The sequence below is a fragment of the Aedes albopictus genome, chromosome 1 (assembly GCF_035046485.1).
Source record: "Aedes albopictus strain Foshan chromosome 1, AalbF5, whole genome shotgun sequence".
Taxonomy (NCBI): domain Eukaryota; kingdom Metazoa; phylum Arthropoda; class Insecta; order Diptera; family Culicidae; genus Aedes; species Aedes albopictus.
In genome coordinates this window covers 160,142,350-160,161,868 of record NC_085136.1, presented here as the reverse complement: position 1 = coordinate 160,161,868, position 19,519 = coordinate 160,142,350, and the positions used below count along the sequence as shown (strand labels likewise).

The following is a 19,519-nucleotide window of genomic DNA, read 5'->3' as shown; positions in this document are numbered from 1 at the left end:
AAAATTTAATTCCTATTGAATATTTTATCCAATTTCAACAGTGCATCACGATTCAAATTAACTGGCCATCGCTCGCAGTTTTGCAGCTGCCGACCGGGGCAGCAAATGTTTCCCTCTACAAATCCGTTCTGCAAAAAAATAAATTAAATAACATCCATTCTCCCATCGCATTCCGGTAGCTCTGCACGGAATCACGGTGCACCGTGATCCTCCTGCTATTCTTCCGGTTATTTCCCGGTTGTTCGTTTGCAGAATGTGTGCGGTTAGAGTTGAGGATTAGCAATATAAGGTCCGATGTCCAGTCAAGTAATCCAATAAATTAAATTTATTTCATTCTCTTCGGTCCGGCCCCGGCCATGCCAAGCCGGAGCGGTGTGGTGCTCCATTACGCTGATGACGCCGTTGGTGGGCGTTAAGTGTGTCCCTTGTGGTAGAGGAGCATAAATATACTCTTTTCTCCCCGTGGCTTTGAATCTACAACAGCAGTGAAATACCACCAGCTCAATCTATCGTTGACCTGATGGCCTCATAGCTTAGCTGACTGGGCTGACTGAGCTGGGGGGATAAATTCAATATTCCAAACGGCGACAGATACAAAGAGGAAGGAAAAATGGCACCCAAGTGGTCTGCTGGTGCTGCTCGCTCATGACTGACTGACTGCCATGCTGCTATGTAAATGATTTAAGATAAACAAGGGGGGTTGGCATCCATTTCCGGCATGGGATCGATACCCGTCACAAGCATCAAAACCAATAAAATCCACTTCGTTTACAACGTTCGTTCGCTTCTCATTTTTACTCGTGTAACTGTAACGTTTAGAAAAACAAGCTTTAAAAGATATCTTCTAGGTGAGAGGCCTGATGTCAAAGTAGTCCTTATCCCTAGTATGAAGTGGCCATCACTCCGGTTGTCCTATAATTGAATTGTGCTTCCTCGATGTCTTCCAGTGATAAAAAGAAGCATCGGCGGTCGCTTTATTGAATAAATTTTCAATCATGTGATATCAAGTCATTATCCAGAACTCCAACCAAAATAAATTACTTAATTGATGAAATTATGACCTGTTGCTCTCGATCCAACCTGCGAAACGGAGCTTTTAGCTTGAATGTCGTAGATTGCAGTCCGGTTAAGGAGGTCTCATCCGTTGATAAATGTACCGAAGTTTAACCGTTATGTGTCCGACAAACTTTTTGCTTTTTTCTACACCGTGCTTTTTAAATGGATGCTGGGTACTCGGGTACCCTAACGGCCACATAAGGGTGAATGGCTAGGAGAATAAAAGATGAGGGGTGCTGGGGTCATATGGGGGTTTCAGATTCCTTACAAGGGAGTTTCAGAGAGGCATTTCAAGGCGTTTCAGGAGGTTTTGGAGGAATCTAAGGTTTACAGGCTCACGGTTCAACTTATCGGGAGTTTCAAGCAGGTTTCAAAGGCGTTTCAATACCTTTCAGAGCTTTCAAAGCGTGTCAGGGTGTTTCAGATGGTTTTGGAGCAGTTTTATAGAGTTTCACAAGCTTCCAGGATATCTGCACAGGAATTTTAGTGGGTTTTAAAGGCATTTTAAGGCGTTACAATGCGTTTTAGAACACTTCAGTTGGTTTCAAAGGTATCTAAAGGGGCTTCACAGGTTCGCGTGAGAGCATTACGGGAATTTCAGGGAAGATTCAAATGCATTTCAAGGCGTAACAATGCGCTTACGGCGTTTCAGAGAGTTTTGAAAGCTGTCGGAAGCGGGTTTAGGGGATTTCATAGGCTCTCAATTGAGCTTCAGGGTTATTTAAGGGGGTTTCAGAGGCGTTACAAGGTGTTACAAGGTGCTACAATGCGGTTTCAGGGAGCTTCATAGACTTTCAGGTTAGCTTCAGGAGGATTTAAGGCAGGGTTGCCAGATGATGTTCTGTATCACTTGAACATAAATCTGTATCCCATACGAAATTCTGGTGTAATACAGATAGATCTGTATATATGACATTCTTGATTTAACCCTTGAGCGATCGCGCTGTTGAATTTTGTACAACACGTGGTGCTGGTGAGGGTGGCCAACCGCGCGAGTGCCGGAAGGTTAATGGAAGTTTCAAGGCGCTTCAATGGGTTGCAGGCGTTTCATGAGGTTTCAGACGGGTCTAAGGGTGCTTCACAGGCTCTCAGATGAGCTTATGGATGGACACCCGATAACTTATTCTAAAGAAAGCGTTTTAGGGAACCTTCCATACTATAATAGGTTTCCGGGCACAAACATTCATGAAAACTTGGATTTTAGCTCAGTTTGGCATGCAGATTCAGAATATGGAATTATCTCAACACCGCTAAAGAAGCCAATTGGACCTATCCGGATCTCGCTTCGATGAGAAACGGTAGCGGCGATAGTACATACATAAACATTTCAGCCTTACTTCAGCTTCGACCCGGATGGACAAGATACCGTGGTGTTGAACACTGCACAAAAATGCCTTGTACCGCGCTTCAATGAGGCCATTATTTTTTCAGGGGCACCCTTGTGCATTTGGTCTCCCCACATATTTTCGTGATTGATATGGACGAAATCTTTTTCGTTGAGAGAATCTTGAAATTCATTAAATTGCTGCAAGATGCATCGGGATCCACACATCCTGCCTGCTACCGTAAGAGAGATGAGTCGATCTTCTCCTGTATCCGCTTAAGACTTACTTGACAAAGCGCGATGATAATAAATAGGTTTATTTTTTGATAATAAATAGGCTTTATTATTATTAGGTGTAAATGTTACTGTAGTAACATCAGCATCTCGGCTGATAAGCGATCGACCCCAGGGACTCTGTTCGATTTTATGTTACGGATGGCTATGTCTACCTTCTGCAATGATTGAGCTGCGGTGCTGACACTGGTAGTGTGTCGAACCTCGAGAAAGTGTTTCAAAGTGCTCGATTCGACGTTTCAGCTGGTCAACCGGTTGAGAACTGTTCAGACGTCTCTTTCACATGAATACTAGAACTTGATTTAGTTACACAATAGCGACGTGAAAAATAGGAGAAGAGACAAATGTCGGTGGTAGGTATATGCAGCCATCTCGCCTTCGTTGCTCTTTTGTACCGTCTACATGGACGCATCAGTTTCTTCTATTGAGCCGACGAACTAGGGCTTTGGCTCCTCGTGTTTGGCTAGTTCTATCGTGGCGTTCCTTCGCTTCTCTATCTGCTTCCAGGTGTCTACCAGGGGGAGGGGGGCGACACTAGTTTTACCAAGCCGACATATACCAATAAAGCCGAAGGACGAAAAAACGAAAACTCGCTAAACTTTTCGGCTTGGCAAAAAAAAATGAAAGAGAAATATTTTTTATTAACAGAAAAAAAAACCTTGAACTAAACCATTTCTTTTTGTCTCTATTTCAGGTAAGTGGCTAGGCTAGTTTTATATCATTAGATGCAGGGTAAGTATACACAACAATGATTATGATGGTGTTTTGGCTCCATTGCCGAAATAATGTAAATATACAAGCCACAAGAAGCAGTATTCAAAAGTTTATCTTCTGTGGAGCGGACCTGATGTGATGGTTAGAACACTTGACTATCACGCCGAGGACCTGGGATCGAATCCCACTCCCGACAAACTCATGCAAATGTGAGTTCGTCCTTCGGAAGGGAAGTAAAGCGTGGGTCCCGAGACGAACTAGCCTAGCGCTAAAAATCTGGTTAATACAGATAAAAAAAAACTTATCTTCCATCCTACTTTTTACGTCTTCTTCATAATTTCAATGTTTCTTTAATTTTTTTGAGTTGTTCTTCTAGTTCATTCATTCAGACTTAGCTAGGCTTAGCTAGTTCATCCAAGGAGTTTATTCCGGAAATTTCTTCAAGTCTTAGAGATGTAAAGTCTTGTAAAGTCTTAGAGATCTCATCCTGAAGTTTTCCACGCATTTACTTCAGGAATCCATTGGAAACGACCAGGATTGTTGTGAAATTCTTCTTCTACTTTTTAGGATTTTCTCCATAAATTTCCTCCAGGAATTTCATGCTGTGTTTTTTTCTACAACTTTAATAATACTGCATATTTTTTTCCAGACAGCTTACTCTAAGAATCTTCAAAAGATTTTTTTTTTCAATGGATTAATTATCATAATTTTTTATGCATTTTTTTTAAATTGCTTCCAGTTTTTCTGATAATATCCTTAAGAATTTTCCTGGAAATTCAAAAAGAATTGGCTCCCTTGGGATAATCTAGTTATCATTTTTTATTATTTATAGTTTATCACAAAATTTGTCCAGAGTTATGTATTTAACTCTAGAATTGAATTCGAATGAGTGTAATTAGTTTTGTACCTTTTAATTCCGCCCTAATTGCTTATCCTTTGACAGATGCGCGTATTTCGACTACCACTTCTAATTTTCCTCAGTGTCAGTGTCAGCAATTAGGGAGGAATTGAAAGGTACAAAACTGATTACACTCATTCGAAGAGGGTATTCTGCTTTGAGGGTTCGAAAGGTCGGTACAAGGTCTAAAATTGAAACTCTCTTATGAATTTAACTTCTTGTCCCTTCAATCGTTCATTGTATGAAAATATTTGTTTCAACTTTGTCCACATTTATATGCACTAAATCCAAGAAATAGTGGCATCATTGTTGGAAGAAGATATAATTTCTGCCTGGAGGTAAACCTTACCATGCATGTATAATTTATGATTCGCGACACTGCATTTAATAGCATCATAACAACCACAGCACAGCTATGACGTCTTTCTGCTTCTTCTTGCTTCTTTGTATCAATTTGAAGCCAGGTCTACGGGATAAGCGAACAACATTATTCTTCATTAGGTAAATGTCTTTTTAATAGATCAGTTCGCCCCGCATTTTTTCGGGGAAGCCCATGTATGACAAATATGCCAACATTTTTTTTTAATTGGCAATTCAGCATTTTATTTTGCTACCCTTTTCCAGCTCATTACGCATATTCCCTACCAGCAATCGCATAATGATGACCTGAACCTTTGCCTTGGCTAACTCTCCCAGATCAGCAGAGGAGGGTGCATCGTTTTGCTCGGTAACATAACACCATCCGCATCCTCCATCAAAATCCGCCTTCTCGTCCAGTCCCGTTCGTTCCTGCGTTATCTCAGTAGAGGTACATAGGGAGACGGACAAAAATGTACGATCAATATTCTATTTCAGCAACAGATTGTATAACATATGTGTATCAATTTGAGCTGCTCAGGTAGCGGTAAAATTTTCCTTTACGGAAGCGAAGGACATCATCCTGTCGCTGCGCTGGCTGGTTGGATGCCCGGACTGCGGGCCGGGCTCTGATGGATCCACCTGCAGTCCCAACCGGCCAACAACATCCCACCTCAGTGCCCATCTCCAGCTGCTGTTGCTGCCAGAAACACACAACAATGGAAAATATGCCAGACGAGACCGGGGAGGCGGTGTCAAATGCGCCGGTTTGGGTTATTGGTAATATTTTTTATGTAGGATACATTTCACTTTTTTTAGGGGCTGTCCATAAACCACGTGGTCATTTTTTTGGGACTTTTCAACCACCCCCTCGCGTGGTCATTTGTCCATAAAAAATTTTTAATTTGTCCATACTAAATGATTATTGGCCGACCCCCCCCCTTGACCACGTGATTTATGGACAGCCCCTTATACCGATTGAAATTTCAAATTTCTTAAAATCGGTCGCGTCGGTTCAAAGTGAAGATTTTGAGCGTTATTAACTCAGTCATTTCTAGTCAGATTTTAGATGTTTCGACACTAATCAAATAAAACTCTTTACACCAATTCCGTCGAATAATTCGTCGAAAACATCTATTGGTTCTCAATCGCTAACTATTCCAAAATTGATTAAAATGTGAACCACCGAAACGACTAACCTTGTGGGCCGACAACCTGCGGAACACTACGGACCCAACCAGTGTCCCCCGGCTCGGAGTGCAGACAAGCGCACCCATAGCTTCACCACTGCTGAATTCCTCTGCTGAGGAACACTAAAACCGCTATGTCCTTCGACAGAATGCTGGGCCATCTTCACTGAGTTCTGCGCTAGGCCGAAGAAGTGCATGCAAAACTAGGTCGGAGCAAGTCGACGTAATTGGCAACAAGGTTTTTTCTACTACTTATAGGGTCAAGCTAGTGACATTTTGTCATAATTAAATTTACCGATCAAAGCAATCGGATTGCTACGATGAAAATATTTCCGTAGTATTTTGTAGTATTTTCGTATACTAACGATGGTTTAGAGTTGCAGGCCCCTTGTATAGGGTCAACAGAGCGGCGCAGCATTCATATCGCCAATAGCAGAAAAGAATAGCAACACAATAACATATCGAGGTATTAATACTAAATAACATTATACCTTGATATGGCCTTCATTAGGTGGACATAAGAGGCAAAATAGCAAAAATGAATACCATAATTTTCTATAAATAACACCTGAAAAATAACAAGTTTTGTTATTTCTATAATGAATGCATACCATAAATTTCAAGTGCTCTATTTGTTATCCAGAAGGTATGAAATAACGAAGTAATAACATTTCTTGCTATTAAATTGAACATTTTTCGATAGCTCCATGATGTAATAACAAATCTTGTTCTTCAGTTATTTTCCCAGCCTTATGAATAATACCACATCAATAACTAACTTTGCTCAAATACCTCCAATTGTTATTGTGGTGTTCTCATAGCAATGCCAACTTGAGGTATTAGAGCACAGGTTGCTCTTTGCACGGTATTCGTAAGGTATGCCCTTCTGCTCGGTTCTTACATGTGAAGATTTCGTACGTTGCACAATGACTCGACGAACAAATTGATCAAGTTTTGGCCATCGTCCCGATAAGAGAGGAAGAGGCCCACGCTGGGGAACGGAACGGAACAAAAGTAATTACTTTCCCAACTGAACCCTAAGTCGTACCCTACGTTTTACCCACTGCCGCGAGGCCAATCGTCTTCCCGGGGCATCAGGAGGTAAAGGGGCAAGTGCAACACGAACCTTAGAGGTTAGATGCCTAATCTTGCAGCTACGGATTTCGTGACTCTTTTTAGGGTATCTCTAAGGTATGGTACAGGCGTATTTCCAGCTTCCTAAGTGATCTCACCGCTCCCTATGTCCACGGAAGGCGGGAAAGGCCTACAGCACACCTGCATTCCTGCTGTGTACTGACGATATCAAGAACTGATACTGCGGCGTGCCTACCTTATCAGCTTCACCGCAGAAGGACGTGCCAATATGGGATCTTCGAGAATCCGGGGATACTACGCGACTACCACGCAGCCAACTGTGAGAAGGACTGATTCGACCACAGGGCCTGCTTAGCCTGCTTTGTACTCTGCCTGAGCCCACCTTTTGGTTGTGGCTGATCTAGCCACTTCTCGAATTCACGCCCCACCTACTCTATAATTCCGATTCGAAATGGGTGATAACCGATAAAATGGCGTTCTAGCCCGAATATCTCTCGCAGAACTTCTGGGCAAGATTTCCGGAGTCGTGTTCCCACCACATGTGGCAAGCATTTGGTTAATTACTATTCAATCACGGGCACACCAACAAATCGTGTTTCGCAGTTGGTTCAAAACCTGCGCACATCGGGCACTCTTGCCATTCTGCTTGACCGAAACAGAGAAGATACTGTCGTAAGCAGTTATAATTCGAAAAAATCTGGGTCAGGTGGAGTTTTACTTTCACATTGCACCTGTATGACCCAATTATCTACCGTCGGAATAGGAATTAGCCAACGCACGCCACTACTTGATCGTTTCCCGAGCAAAAGCGGATAACAAAATGATAACAAGTTCTGTAGCCTGGTTATCATTCGTTTGATAATTATGTTTGTTTAGGATAAATTAAGAGCCAACATTACAAAAATGATAACTCAAATTCACTCCATGAATATCAAAATGATAAGAAGTTAAGTTTTCATTGAGTTCAAGTTGATAACTAATTATGTTATAGAATATTTTATTCAATATTACATTCATTTATCAACATGAAAAAATACAGCTGATTGATAACAGGTTTTGTTATCATTTAGTTATAGACTGTTTCAGAAATTATAAATACACTAACGATTGGCTGCCATTTCAATTTGAGCACAATATACAAAAACGTTTCTTCTTAAAGTAAACATGCTAACAAAGCAAATAATACCAAATTTATTGATTTTTGTGGTAAAAGTTCAAAAACAGGGCTCTATAAACTAGATGACTAAAATTTTAAGTTGCACAAAGTGATCTAAAAACTTAGCATTGTAGAAAAGAAAAAAATCTCACAATTTTAATGTTTATTTTCCATTCACAATAAAAATTACTGTATCGATAAGAAAAAATATTCCTCGATTGGTAAGAGTAATTTTTACTGGAATATTTGATCAAGAGCCATCATTACGGGCCTTCTCAATGCAATTTTTTTGTTTGAAATTTCTCAACAGTACCGGTAGCAGCAAACGTTAAGCAAACGAATGTCTTAATTACTGCCTACCCGAGCAGGAGAAAATAGCTGAAGAATAACTAACTCAGGTATGGAAAACCGTATACCTACAACCTGAATGAGGTATTAAGTAGCCCTGCATAAGAGGTAAAATACCTAAAATAATAACTGGTGTGTATTCTGTGCATAACGCATGAATAATGACATCAGGTATGGCAATACCTGAATAAAAATCGGCGATTTTTCCATACAAATAGCGATTTTTCCACAATTGAATAATACCTCAAACCATCCTCAACACCAACCCAATAACTCGTTGAGGTATTGCATCAATACCTACCAAATACCAAAATAAGTTATTTTCGATACCTGGATAACCAACCAATACCTTGTCTTGGTATGATACCTGATTTTGGTATTCTCCAGTTATGTTGCAGTTATTCATTCCTGCTCGGGTACTGCATTCGTTTTTATGGTATGACAAGCTTTGCCATCTGAAGGATCGAATGAGCCGAAAAAATAAATTTGTTTAAACGCATTTAGTTCAGCAAAGCTAAGAAACTGTGTGGTAGTTCTTATGTTTCGTAGAAAACCTTAAAAAAATAAGACACTTGATCTCGGAAAAAAATGCTTTGGAGAAGTCTTTATCGATTTTTACCAGATTTTGATCAAGGCATTCCATAGAAAACTTTTTGGGAAAGCGAATGTGATAAACATTTAGATAATTTTGGGTATTTAAAATTTAAATAATATTAAAAAAACACCATCGTGCAAATGCAAATTTGGAGAATGAAGTCAATTGTTAAAGAACTCGACTGTTCTTCAAAATATCAAAACAATTGGAGGGAAACATTAAAATATGGGGTACAATATGCTATATTCTGAAAGAAGTTGGTAATAGTTATTTATGTAACGAGTTGCAAAAAGTTAATTTTTTCAGCACGAGTCGTACATTTATCCAACGAGGCTTGCCGAGTTGGATAAATACGAAGAGTGCTGAAAAAATCGAGTTTTGCAACGAGTTCCATACAAAATTTTATGCAATGATTTTTTTCATTATACAACTCATTTGAGTTGCATAATGTTCATAATGCAACTCAAATGAGTTGCATTATGAACATTATGCAACTATTTTTCATTATGCAACTCATTTCAGTTGCATTATGAACCAATTCGGAAAAGTTGGCCATTATGATACCAAAATGAGTTCAATAAATTAGAAATTATGATACTGAATTGCATAAAAATCATTATAGCACTTCATTTTATTTAATAAACAAAGTGTTTTTATAATTTCTGAATCAGTCTATATCATTCAGAGCTATTTTATCGACCAAAATAGTAAAAATCTACTTTCCCTACATAGTTAGCAGTTGGAAGAAAAAATCTTATTACTATAACCCATGTTTTCAACTATTGCGCCCAGTGGGTTTCGAACCATGATCGAGTGATTATCGGTGGCAGCCGATAGCCCCTAAACCAACTGAACTCAGTGAGAGGGAGAGTGGTTGAAGGCTACGCTTTCATACTGCAGTTGTCACATTGAAGATGGAAAACGGAATTTATTTTTTAGATTCGAACTCAACCAGACTCTCAGTTTTGGGAAAGCTTTGAAATGTGCGTTTGGAAACTGATAACATATTTTGTTAGCATTTAGTATTTTTATGATATCGCGATAGACCAAAATTATTGATAACTAATTTTGTTATCATCAATTGAAAAAAAATGATAACAAGAATAATAAAATGATAATACCGATAACATAGTTTAGTATCAAAAAGATTTGTTTATCCTTTATCCACTTAACCTAATTTACAGCTCTTTTGTCCACTAGGGCACTGCGTGAGCGACTGCAATCCACTTATCCGCGAGCGGTAATGGCGACGGCGGGCAGTAATAACCGGTTCGGATTTTGACGTTTCTTGGGGGAAAGTCAAAACAGTTTCATTCTTTTCCTCACCCCTTCACCCACCGTTTGGTGGCGCCAACCGATTGCTCTATTCTAACCATATCGAACTGGTTGCCTTTGCGCTGCTGTCACTTTTCTACCCTATCCATGGGTAGAATGATGAGCACGAGGATGCTGATGTCTGGCTCTTGTTCCTTCTCCAGTCCAGTCCGAATGGGGGTCCATTATGAGTTACCGTTAGAGGGTCAGATGTCAGCTGCTCTCGGGGGGAAGAGCAACTGACGAAAAATTGCAAGTGCCGGGGCTGAGATCGAACCCATGACCATCCACTTATGAAGTGAACGTGTAGCCACTATGCTACGGGCCCCGGCATTATTAAAATGATATCGCTTAGTTATCCACCTTTGCTCGGGTTAGGCTACCCTGGCTAGCCTACGTATGCTTCTCGTGCCGGGCATTTCTAAGTACTCAATGTTCTCTCCGATTAGGATGCCGAAAGGCATCATTCCGACAGTAACACGAAGTGCGTTGAGCGACGCGGTGCAGTGCACCCTTGTCATCCTTAAGCACATTTGCCTATAGGACCTCTTTCCAGCTTATCACGGTAGCTGTCGGTAAATAGTATCGTGTCTAAAGCCGAGCCCCCCATACCAAAGTTTGATAATTATTTCACCCGTACGAATACGCCGAGTTCATGAGCTTGGCATTCCTCCCCATCGCCTTCAAGACTTGCGAGTACTTTGACTTGCCCGTCTTTATGACGAGCGCATCACCCTTTTCACGCTTGGCACCTGCCCTCCTCTTGTCCTTGGCAATCTTTTCCTGCACTCCTGTTTTTTTTTTAATTTTTCCTTTTCTTTTATTCCTGTCCACTAGGGACAAGGAGGAAATTCTTCCAATGACCTTCCCTAACCTGTGGTGGCTGAGGACCTCCACAAGGTCAGCACTCCCTACTCAGGTTCACCTTTCTAAACTTTCCGGGATGCCAAGCCGGGGTCCGACTTGCAGGCATAACTTCCCTTCTCTTTTGGAGTTCAAAACCTCCCGGCTTTGCCAGCTCCGTCTGGTAGCTCCTCTCGAAACTGCTTACTCGCACACTTCTGCAATGGACTACCCGCTTGGCGCACACCCACAGTTGATCAGCAGGAGTAAATCAATTTTATTTTGTATGGTGAAAAGCATCTAAACTTGAATTACTTGAAATAGAAAGCTTTTACTGAAAAAAATATTTGGTAGGCTTAATAGTAGTCACCATTGTGCACAACCACTACCAAATATTTTTTCGAATAATGTATTCCACTTCGATAAATTTGCCTTAAGATGCTATTCGCCATACAATATTTTTGCGATTTACTTTTAGCGATTTTTCGCGCATGGAAACTAGCGCCACATTGGTCGATGCGGAGAGTAGGAAAACAGCCGATGTAGTTAACTCATTGCTGGCCGTAAGCAGTCGCGCCAGGTGTACCCTTCGGGCTACCCGTAAATGGAAAAGCCTTTGTCTGGACTGGCTTCGGCTTCACGGGCTTTGCTTCTGCGCACTTGTGATGAGTTTATCATGGTCCTGCTTGGCTGTCTTCGTTAACTTATGAAGTCTTAACGAGGTCTGCTTGAGGTCCTTGCTAATGTTCGACTTCGAGGATGCAACCTTTATGAGGGAACCAGGCTGCTGCACAGTCACCTCCTTGGCAGAAAGCTTATCTCTGTTCTTGTAAATGGCCTTCATTGCCCACCTTCCATCCATGGCCTCTCCCTGCGCGCTAGAAAGGATGAAATGAAATTCCCTACGCTAGCACGTGCCGTGGTAAGAACTTCACGCACAGCTAACTTCTCCTGTCTCTGCTCTCTAGTGCCCAGGTGCCCAACGATCGAGCATCTTTTTCGCCCTCTCGATCATATATTATTTGACACGAGTCGCTTATCACATTGAATTGGGGTTACTCTGTTTGGTGGATTCTTGCCATCCACAGTTGTTGGAGAGGTAGACGTTCGGATTCCCACAGCGAAACTCACTGTTATGCTTGGAGCTTGCTTTGAGCTGTAATTAGTTCATTTTAATTATCAGTACAAATTTAGATTTAGTTAAGAAATTCAACAAAAAAAACTTACATTTCTAGTCCAATTTTTAGTCTGTTTGTCCTCTGTCCAACTTTGATTTTAGAATAGATTTTTAATAACTTTTATATACCGTCCCTACACAGTTATGGATCACACACAGTTACGGATCACTTTGATGTTTAAAGTCGAATATCTTGTTCAAAACATATATTTCGGCACGAAATTTATTTTTGTAGCATGATCCTATTTGTTTTCTGAGATAAAAAGTCATTTACAAGAGTTCAATCTAAAAATAAAATGTATTTTAATGCAACGATAGTGTTTTCCTCTCACATCTGCCAGTAAACAGCCGAATTCCATAAGAGTTACTCCTGCAGCGGTAAGCTCTAAAAGTGTCGAAATCCATCAATTTTGATATAAAAATCGCTCGTACACGTTTGATAAGATGGATAAGATATGTATGCATCTATTAAAAGAAGTTTTGTTTCATTCTGGGATTCAAATACTAAAATAATGTGACTTTCAACAGTGATCCATAATGTGACCCAAAAACTGATCGTTTGACGCTATTATGAATCACTTTAAACAAATATAGATTTTTTGCTCCACTGAACGCTCTTGATACAATATTCTTACCTTAAAGTATCAAAAGTATCATTAAAAAACATGTAACCTTGAAAACCAGGTGTCTTGAAACACAGAGTTGTAAAAATAACACTTAAAATGGAGAGCATCACTGAAACCTAGTTGCGCACCTCTATCGAAGTAAATGGATTCGGGACTTTTTAATGTTTTCTCTTTATTCCTGTTTTAAAATCGGGCACTCCATCATTAAAATAATCAATGCACTGCGTAGTTTAGCCTTACAAACGCAAATTTATTATTAGAGTTGGAATTTTGAGTAGTTTTGCACTGATCCATAATATGGCAAAAATTGATCCATAATGTGTGGGACTCTGTGGAGCTGATCCATAATAAGGCATTTTGTAAACAGTGAAATATTCCTTTTTTACGCGAAAATGACTTGCGATTATACTTCAAATGGATCGGGAATGAAAAGTTCGAATCAAAACATAGCCAACGGTGCCTTCAAAGTCGTTGTTTTTGTTTTCTTTTACTTTTAATTGAATTTTGAAGGTCAAAAATACCACTAAGTGATCCATGACTGTGTACCCACGGTAATTCAATCGTAGTGTTTCATTCCACGTCCTATTACACACTGTCAATCTATCATAGCTACAGAGACCACTGCTATTGTTCACCGCCCTGCAGCAAATATCACGGTAGAGTAGAATTACTAGGGTGACCATCTTCATCGCTGCTGGTGTCCGCAACATTCCCCGCCCTGTATTGCTCGAGATTCCCTTGAGCTGTACCGCCGACTTCCAGGACAGCTAGCTTCGTCACCGGTCGCCGAAGAATGGTACTCGCCGTTTTGACCCCCGCACTTCTAACGCGTCCATCGCGTCCAGGGATAACTCTAAGCACTCTTCCTCGTATCCAACCATTCCTCTGCTGTTCTTCAACAACGACTACCAAGTCGCCAGTCTCTACGGGCTTGCAGTCAGCGAACCACTTAGTTCGTTTGGTTATGGTGGGTAAATATTATTTAACCCATCGGTGCCAGAATTGATCCAGCATGTATTGTAGCATGTTCCAGTTTGAGGCACTCGCTGAGCCCTCTTCTACCATGTACGTTGCCGGTTGATTGACGCCACTTGTACTCAACATTAGGAAACAGTTTGGAGTTAAAGCGGCCTGATTTTCGGAGTCAACGGGCATGTAAGTTAGTGGCCTGGAATTGACCATCGATTCTGCCTCCGCTAACAGGGTAAGAAACGTTTCGTCGTTGGGTTTGCGTACCGCTGAAAGTGCACATTTCACGGACCGAACCATGCGTTCCCAGAGCCCCCCCCCCATATGCGGCGCTGATGGAGGGTTGAAACGCCACTGTGTTACGGTGTTGGTGAATGTATTGGCCAACCTACGGTTGATCTCGCTGCACTGCTGGGCTAATTCTCGGCTGGCTCCCAAGAAATTCGTCCCCTGATCACTGTAGATTTCCTTTGGAGCACCCCTACGTGATACAAATCTCCGTATTGCAATTTTACAGGATTCCGTTGACATGCTTGTTACCGGCTCCAAATGGACAGCTCGTATCGTCAGGCAGGTAAAGAGAGCTACCCAACGTTTCACATCCGAGCGGCCTTGTTTGATGAGCAGCGGTCCAAAATAGTCGACCCCCGTGTAGGTGAACGCTCTTACATGTGGTGTGATCCTTGCTACAGGTAACGGGGCCATTCTCGGAACCTTCGGTGTTGCCGAGTGAACTTTACACCACATACAATTCTTCTTGACCTTCTTCAACACTTCTCTCAGTCTCGATACGTGATATCTCTGCTTCATTTCGTTCACAACCGTTTCGTTACTGTGATGCTGATACTGCCGATGATACCAGTCGATCACTAGCATCGTTCCGGGATGGTCCTTTGGAAGGATGACTGGATATTTGAAATCCCTGGTGAAGTGAACCGCATTTGCTATTCTGGATTCCATACGAACCACACCGTGTTCATCCAAGTACGGAGAAATTTGACGAAGTTTGCTGTTTCGATCTAGATGTTCTCGTTGGTTTGGTGGGAGTTGCTGATTTCTTCGCATCTTGACTATTTCCACGGCATACTGATCGAGTTGAATCTGCTTCCAAATTATCATTTCTGCCTTCACCAAATCGTCCTGGCTCAACAGGTTGAGTCGTTTCGTAGTTGATTCACCCTCAATTCGTTGACGCAACACGCTGATGAATTTATGGACGTAGGCGATGGAACGCAGCATCCTCTCCCATTTGGAAAACCTCCCAAAGTCTATCAGTCGAAACTTCGATACTTCTCGGTGCACATGAACTGGACGAATTTCTTCGACTGTGCTGGGAACAGGTGTATCTTGTAGAGGCCAGGTGTCCGGAGGATAGTACAAAAAATCTGGAGCTCGGAACCAACGACTGCTTTCGTCAATTTGGGGTCCTTTTCCCCATTTTGTTGCATCGTCAGCCACGTTCAGACGAGTGGGAATCCAACGCCATTCGTCTACTGTCGTAAGGTCTAGAATTTCTGAGACCCGATGAGCTACAAACTGTCGATACTTTCGGACATCTGACCGCAGCCAGGAGAGTACAGTGCTAGAGTCAGTCCACAGTACACGTTTAGCAATTTTCAGTGAATGGTTCTCCATGACTGTTCTTGCTAGCCTTGCGCCGATGACTGCTGCCTGCAGCTCCAACTTCGGGATGGACAAAGGTTTCAACGGAGCAACTTTAGTTTTTGCCGATACGAGAGAACATCTAACTCTTCCCTGGTCGAAAATCCTAAAGTATGCAGTACATGCGTACGCTTCTTCGCTGGCGTCCACAAAAACGTGAAGTTCTATGTTCTCGAAACTGCTGGGGTCGTATCCGGGAAAGTAACATCTTGGAATTTTAATGCGTTCTAGTTCTTTCAGGAGACCAGTCCATCGCATCCATTGGTCACGAAGATCATCGGAGATTGGTTGATCCCACGCCGTTCCAGATCGCCATACGTTCTGTATTAAAATTTTCCCGTGGATGACAATTATCGCTATAAGTCCAAGTGGGTCAAAAATGCTCATAACAATACGAAGTAGTTCCCTTTTTGTTGGAGTGGAGCAGTTATTCAGCGATAGTAGAATTTCCGGCTTGAAAAGTCCTTCGAAAACGAATGTATCCTCTTCTGGCAACCATGTCACTAGTTCTCCAGTTTGTCAGCTTTGAAACTTTTCGTCTGTTCCTCACCTTTATCGCCGACTTGTTCCAGAATCTCTGCAGAGTTCGACAACCAATTGCGAGTATCGAAACCTGCTTTCGAATTAACGAATTTGACCTCTTCAGCAAGCTGTATTGCCTCTTCTTCAGTATCCAAGCTGAATAGTACGTCGTCTACGTAGGTATTCTCAATTATTGCAGCTGAAGCCTGTGGATGTTGATCAGCATGTTCCACTGCGTTCCTGTTTTTTACGTATTGCGCGGTACAAGGCGAACAGGTCGATCCAAAAATAGCTACATCCATGATGAATACTTCTGGTGGTTTGCTAGCATCGTCCCTCCAGAGAAATCGTTGCGCCTGACGATCCTCAGGTCGTATTTCAACCTGATGAAACATTTCTCGAATGTCTGCGCTAACTGCAACTTTTCTTTGTCTGAAACGACACAGCACTGAAGAAAGAGGTGTAAGAAGATCTGGACCAGACAACAACATCGAGTTGAATGATTGACCTCCGGCTTTAGCGGCTGCGTCCCAGATCAAGCGTAGTTTCCCAGGTTTCCGAGGATTGGCGACGACACCGAGTGGAAGATACCAGGTGCGTTTTGGATTGGCATTCTGAAGTTCGTTAGCGGTAGCTTTATGGGCGTACCCCTTAGTTTGATAATCAGCAAGCAATTGTTTCACGCTCGCGTACAGTTCGGGGTTTGCCTGTAAACGACGCTCAAGACACTGCAATCTTCTTTCTGCCATTGGACGACTGTTGTTGAACTCTACGAAATCGTATTTTCATAAAAGTCCTGATTGATAACGACCCGAAGAGGTGCGAGTTGTCGTCTCTTCTAGAATTTTGCGCGTTCGTTTCTCCTCATCACTCTCCAATAGCGGCGATAAAGTAACTCCAACGTTTTCCAAGGAGAAGAACTGATTCACTAAATCGTGTAATTGTTGTTCAGGAGTTTGTGCGCAAATGTGCAGCTGTCGATGTACTTGATCCATTGGTCCCGGGATTTTCCCATAGATAGTCCATCCGAGCCTGGTCTTAGCAGCAATTGGTGCATCTTTCCCCCTTTCTCGCAGTTTTAGGACGGCTTTCAAATGACTGTTATCCAAACCAATAAGGATCCTAGGGCGCGCATCAATGTAACTTTGGATGGGCAGACCACGTAGATGAACGTATTTTTCACAAAGTTCTTTCGCTGACAGTGTTTGAACTGGAAGACTGAGGTTTTTCACTGTATGTACTTCCCTCATAGTGAACAGTTTCGACGCATTTGTGCCTGAGATGTCCAACCGAACGACACGCGAGTTTTTCTCTGTCCTCTCGATATCATTGGTCCATTGTAAGCACAGCGGATGTATGTCTCCGCTCAATCCCAACTCCTCGGCTATTTCTATGTCAATCAACGTTGAAGACGATCCGTCATCAAGGAATGCGTAGGTGTTCAATGAGATTCCTTTTCCATAAAGTGTTACTGGAACTACTCGAAACAGCACAGTGTGACCTGACTGATGATGAGCGGCAATCGTTGTTTTGACAACGTTACCGAAGAAGCTCCGGGTTTTCCAGGATGTAGGAGTTTATGATGTCGCTCCTCACAACCGTCATAGCCGCACACAGAAGCCTTACAGGGGAATTTACCGTGGCCTATCAAGCAACGGCGACAAAGATAGCGTTCTTGGACACTTTTCCAACGATCATTCAAACTCATCTCACGAAACGTAGAACAATCCCTAGCTTTGTGTCCTGGTTCCTGGCAGATGGGACATGACTTCACGGGTGCGTCCTTTCGTTCACTTGCATTTGTTCCGCCGAACGGTTCCTCTCTTCGTTCCATGTTGTCCGTTGAATGCGTATTCACAAACAGCTTCTCCCTCGGCTGTCTTTTTTCTTCCTTGGTCGTGTTGTCTGCTACGTGTGAAAACGTTACATCACTTGCGGCTGATACGAGATTCGACATGAAACTACCAAATGTTGTTAGGTCCGCAACGGGGAATCCACGTTTGTACATTGCCCAATCCAATCTCAAACTAGGAGGAAGCTTCTCAATTAGTTCCTGTAGAAGGGATGGATTCGCGAGATGGGCCAGTTGTCCAGCTGCTTGTAGATGCGCACACAAATTTTTGCACGCCAATCCGAATATGATCAACGTATCCAATTTGTCGGTCCTAGGGGCTGGCATACCGCGAACTTTAAGCAAAAGGGAATTGATGATGAGTTCCGGTCTCCCGTACAGGGTTTGCAGCGTGTCAATAACGATTGGTACCGATGATGGGTTCAGCAAAAAACTCCTTACAGCTTCCATGGCATTTCCTTTCGGACAGCGTTGTAGTCTCAGAAGATTTTCCCCGTCCGAAAAGCCACACATTTCCATTGAATTGCGATAACTGCTAAAAAACAACGGCCACTCAACAGGGTCGCCCGAAAAGAGAGGCAGGTCCTTGGGAACGGCGTGTCTGGCTGCAAGCTGTTGAGGGTTGGGACCATTGAATAACTGCTGGGGATGTTGCGGCGTTGACTGAATGGAGGGAGTAACGACTGGCGAAAGGAAACTCGAGACTGTTTGCACGGAGGGGCGACTTAGGCTCTGATATGCCAAGGGGGTGCTCCCAATCGATGGTTGGAAATCATGGGACACGGCCGGCGGACGTGGGGGGGTGTACATGGTTCGGTCAAATGTATGGGTTGCGGTATTGAGTGAATATGTGCACTGACGAACGGGGTTTCTGTCCTAGACGGCAGGGTGGACGTCCGCGTGCTAGCGAACAACCGAGGGTTCCAAGTAATTGCCGGTTGGCTACGAATTGGCTGGTACTGCAGCGGTGGAACTAGCAGATGTTGGGATCTGGAAGTTGGCAGGCCTTGCGACATTAGTGGTTGCGATTTGGGAATGCTGGTTGCAGGCGGATCGGCATGATTCGAAGCTGATCGCAACTTCTGCTGCAGGCGTTCCATTCTCTCCTGAAGTTGGGCGAATTCTTCGGTGAGGCGATCGGCTGACGGTGGGAGTAAAGTCATAGCGTCGGAAACCTTGGCTTGAACGGTCGAAACTGGTGCTGCTACCGTTGAACCTAAAGTGCAACGCGTATGGTCATTGCTAGGCACTGGGAGAAAGCAGCAAGTCATACTTCTTGGCTAAGAACTGTTGTTCCAACTGGAAAGCTTTCTCCCGTTGTGATTTCTCCCTGTACCCTTCATCAGCAAGTTGCTTCGCATGTAATTGTTTTTCTTCCTCCAATCGTTGCAGCTCGAGTGCGGCTCGTGCCGCGCGCGTACTTGAGGTTGATGATCTACCTGATCTGCTACCATGCGAGACAATTGCGAGCTGTGTGCACGTTTTGCAAACAAATTGCCGATCGTCGTTAGCAATGCTATCACCTAC

At 42.7% G+C, this 19,519-nt stretch overlaps 1 protein-coding gene across 1 annotated transcript; it reads right to left on the bottom strand.

Annotated features, from left to right (window-relative positions):
• Positions 1–12,223: 12,223 nt before the first annotated feature.
• On the bottom strand, positions 12,224–19,155 carry LOC134283984 (uncharacterized). The gene is made up of 3 exons (XM_062855935.1): positions 18,853–19,155; positions 14,497–15,639; positions 12,224–12,340 (listed from the first exon to the last, which is right to left on the bottom strand). Exons 1-3 carry the CDS (start codon positions 19,153–19,155, stop codon positions 12,224–12,226), a joined length of 1,563 nt encoding a protein of 520 aa, XP_062711919.1.
• Between the last annotated feature and the right edge of the window lie 364 nt (positions 19,156–19,519).